We start from the raw sequence: 2,951 nt of genomic DNA on the forward strand, positions 1-2,951 counted from the left end.
AAAAGATAATAAATAAAATTATATATAAAATATATTAAATAAAAATAAAAAATCAGACAAAATAAAAATAAAATAAATGTTTGGAATGGGTGTGAGAGTGCCGTTCGTTTGGTTGGTGAGCTTTGTCTGTTCTGCTGTGCAAGAAAAAGTTACTTTTATTGCTAAAAGCTTTATATAATAATAGTAATAAACCTCACTATAACCACATCCCACAGTCCTCATCCCACAAAGGATCCTGGAAGACCCGCACGCCCAGGGCATCACGGACACACGCAGCACCCCGAGGTCGCTCCCGCTCCCGGCGCCGCTGCCAACGTCACGCCGCGCCCGTGATAGCACCTGGTGGAATGACGTCATCGCGCGGCGCGGGGAAGCCGCAGCAATGGCGGCGGCGGGAGGAGGAGGAGCGGCGGTGGCGGCCCCGCCGCGGGGTATCCGCGCCTGGCTGCGGAGCGCGTTCCGCTTCGCCACCGACCGCAACGACTTCCGCGGGTCCGAACCAGGACGGGGATCGGGATGGGGTCGGGATCGAGGCCGGGACCGGAATAGCGGTCAGAGTTGGGATTGGCATATGGGAATCGGGATCAGGAGCCCAGTATCTGTCCCCGGCCGGGATCAGGAGCAGCGTGGCCGGCAGGAGCGGCGATTGTCCCTCAGTCCCTTGTATCCCATTCGGACTCCTCAGTCCACGGAGGACATTTTGGGGCTGAAGCGTGTCCAGGGAAGGGAGCAGAGCTGGGGAAGGGGCTGGAGAGTCCTGAGGGAGCTGGGAATGGACTGGAGAATCCTGAGGGAGCTGGGGAAGGGGCTGGAGAGTCCTGAGGGAGCTGGGAAGGGGCTCAGCCTGGAGAAAAGGAGGCTCAGGGGGAATTCCTGGCTCTGCACAACTCCCTGGCAGGAGGGGACAGCCGGGGGGATTTGGGATCTCATCCCAGGGCACAGGGACAGGAGGAGAGGGAACGGCCTCAGGCTGTGCCAGGCGAGGCTCAGCTTGGACAGCAGCAGGAATTTCCTCATGGAAAGGGCGCTCAGGCCTGGGAAGTACCCAGGGAGGTTTGGAGTGCCCAGGGCTGGAGGTGTCACCTGGAGGTGGCACTGAGTGCTCAGGGTGGGGACAAAGTGGGGATCAGGCCCAGCTTGGGCTCGGATGAACTTTCCCAAAGTCTTTTCTGACCTCAATGCTTTTGGGATTTTACGATTGCGGGAACCCGCCGGTGAACCTGGGGCCGTTTGCCGCCGGGGTCTGGGTGGCTCGGAACTTAACGGACGTCGACCCGATGGCCCCGCAGCCCGTCCCGTAGCAGGTATGGGCTGGGGGCAGTGAGGGCTGGGAGGCTCCCTGGGGGTGGGATCAGGTGGAAGGGACCCCCAGGAATTAAATCCAACCCCTGGCCCTGCACAGACACCCCAAAATCCCACCCTGTGCGTCCCTGGAGCGCTGTCCAAACGCTCCTGAAGCTCTGGGGCTGTGTCCGTTCCCTGGGGAGCCTAGGCAGTGTCTGAACCCTCTGGGGGAAAGAGCCTTTCCCAATCTCCATCCGAAATCTCCCAAATGCAGCCCGCCCTTGGCTGCTGTCCCTGCCACCTGAGGCCTAAGGGCTGAACAACCCCCCCCCAACTCACCCTGACCCCCTCAGGACAGCACTGTCACCCTGTGAGGTGACATAAATCAGGGGCGAGCCCACCCCAAAACCCACAGAAGCCCCTCTTTACACAGATTTTAAAGCAGAACCACCTCCCCTGATTATGCTGAATCCCTGTCCCAGGAAGGAGTCGGAGCCACCAGGAGGAGAGCTCGCCCTCCCACCAGGATCGGAGCTGTGGGGCTGCTCAGATCCCCCCTGGAGCTGGTCAGATCACCCCTGTCCTGCCTGGAGCAGTGACAGGGACAAAAGGGAGCTTAGTTTCCCATCCATCCGTTCCTTCCTTCGGGAATTGTTTCCTCAAGGATGTGCGTGGAATTTCCTCCTGTGCCCTCTACCCCCAGATGTTTATTAAAGTTTATGGAATAACGACATAGCCCACTGAAATTTTGTTTCTTTGTTTGGTTCGGTGTTTGTTTGTTTTTTATTTTAATAAGAAACTTCAGCTTACAAAAAGCAAGGCATAAAAAGATTAAAGATTTTTTAAAAACCCTCCAAAAACATAAAAACATGATTTCTATTTCACACCCGAGAGCCAGAGGGACGAGCTCGACCCTGAGACCCATCAGCTGCTTCTGTGAGGGAAAATCCAGATTGGGATGAAACTCCAGGCACAGAGCTTCCTGGGAAAAGTCTGCAGAAAGCTGCGACAGGTGAAGGAATGATGGCCAAGGTGGGAGGAGAAGCCTTTGAGTGTTGCATAGCATTGAGTGCAATGAGTGCCCTGGGCAGCAGCAGCTCCCAGTCCCAGGCAGTGCCACTGGGGTTCCTGGGCTTGGGAATTCACATTATTTGGGTCTTTTCCCTGGGGTTGGAGTTGGAGACATTGTGGGAGCAGCTGCCCTCAGGCTTAGGGACACAAGAGCCCCTCGTGCCCCCCGCCCTCAAAAACCCCATAAAAACCTTCCAAAAGGCTCTTTTCCAAAGGTGCTGTTGGAACGTGCTATAAAAAAACTGCAGCTCTGTGTAAAGTGGGGATAATTCCCATTTGGCAGACATGGTTTCTGTGGGAAAAGGGGATTAATTAGGATGTTCCAGGCGCTTTGGAGTTCATCTCAGGTTTGATTTGGTCCCACTAATCCCCCCCAGCCCAGGGTCAGCCTGGGGCCAGGCCCTGCAGAGGATCCAGGCGTAATTTGGGGCAGTTGGAACAAACCTGGATGAATGAAAAGCTGCTGAGGAGCCAGGAAAAGTCAGGAATTCCATAATATCCCAAGCTGGAAGGGACCCACAAGGATCGGCCCTGGGTGAATCCCCCCTGGCTCCTCCTCGGACCCTCAAGGTCCTTCCTTTGTAGCCTTTAATTAA

At 55.7% G+C, this 2,951-nt stretch overlaps 1 protein-coding gene across 2 annotated transcripts; it reads left to right on the top strand.

Annotated features, from left to right (window-relative positions):
* Positions 1-374: 374 nt before the first annotated feature.
* Positions 375-2,030, top strand: LOC120760997 (uncharacterized). 2 transcript variants are annotated; one of them, XM_058422934.1, is made up of 2 exons: positions 375-1,304; positions 1,718-2,030. In XM_058422934.1, the coding sequence occupies exon 1, from the start codon at positions 383-385 to the stop codon at positions 1,097-1,099; it is 717 nt and encodes a 238-aa protein (XP_058278917.1). In that variant the 5' UTR covers positions 375-382; the 3' UTR covers positions 1,100-1,304; positions 1,718-2,030. The 2 variants fall into 2 exon arrangements, with proteins under 2 accessions (XP_058278917.1, XP_039937742.1); XM_040081808.1 differs by having other exon boundaries at positions 1,767-2,030.
* The last annotated feature ends 921 nt before the right edge of the window (positions 2,031-2,951 follow it).

Source organism: Hirundo rustica, chromosome 18 (genome assembly GCF_015227805.2).
Source record: "Hirundo rustica isolate bHirRus1 chromosome 18, bHirRus1.pri.v3, whole genome shotgun sequence".
NCBI classification, from domain to species: domain Eukaryota; kingdom Metazoa; phylum Chordata; class Aves; order Passeriformes; family Hirundinidae; genus Hirundo; species Hirundo rustica.

What these genes read in the sequence shown, in the direction of transcription:
- LOC120760997 (XM_058422934.1), top strand. Translation starts at nt 383, where the DNA reads ATGGCGGCGGCGGGAGGAGGAGGAGCGGCGGTGGCGGCCCCGCCGCGG.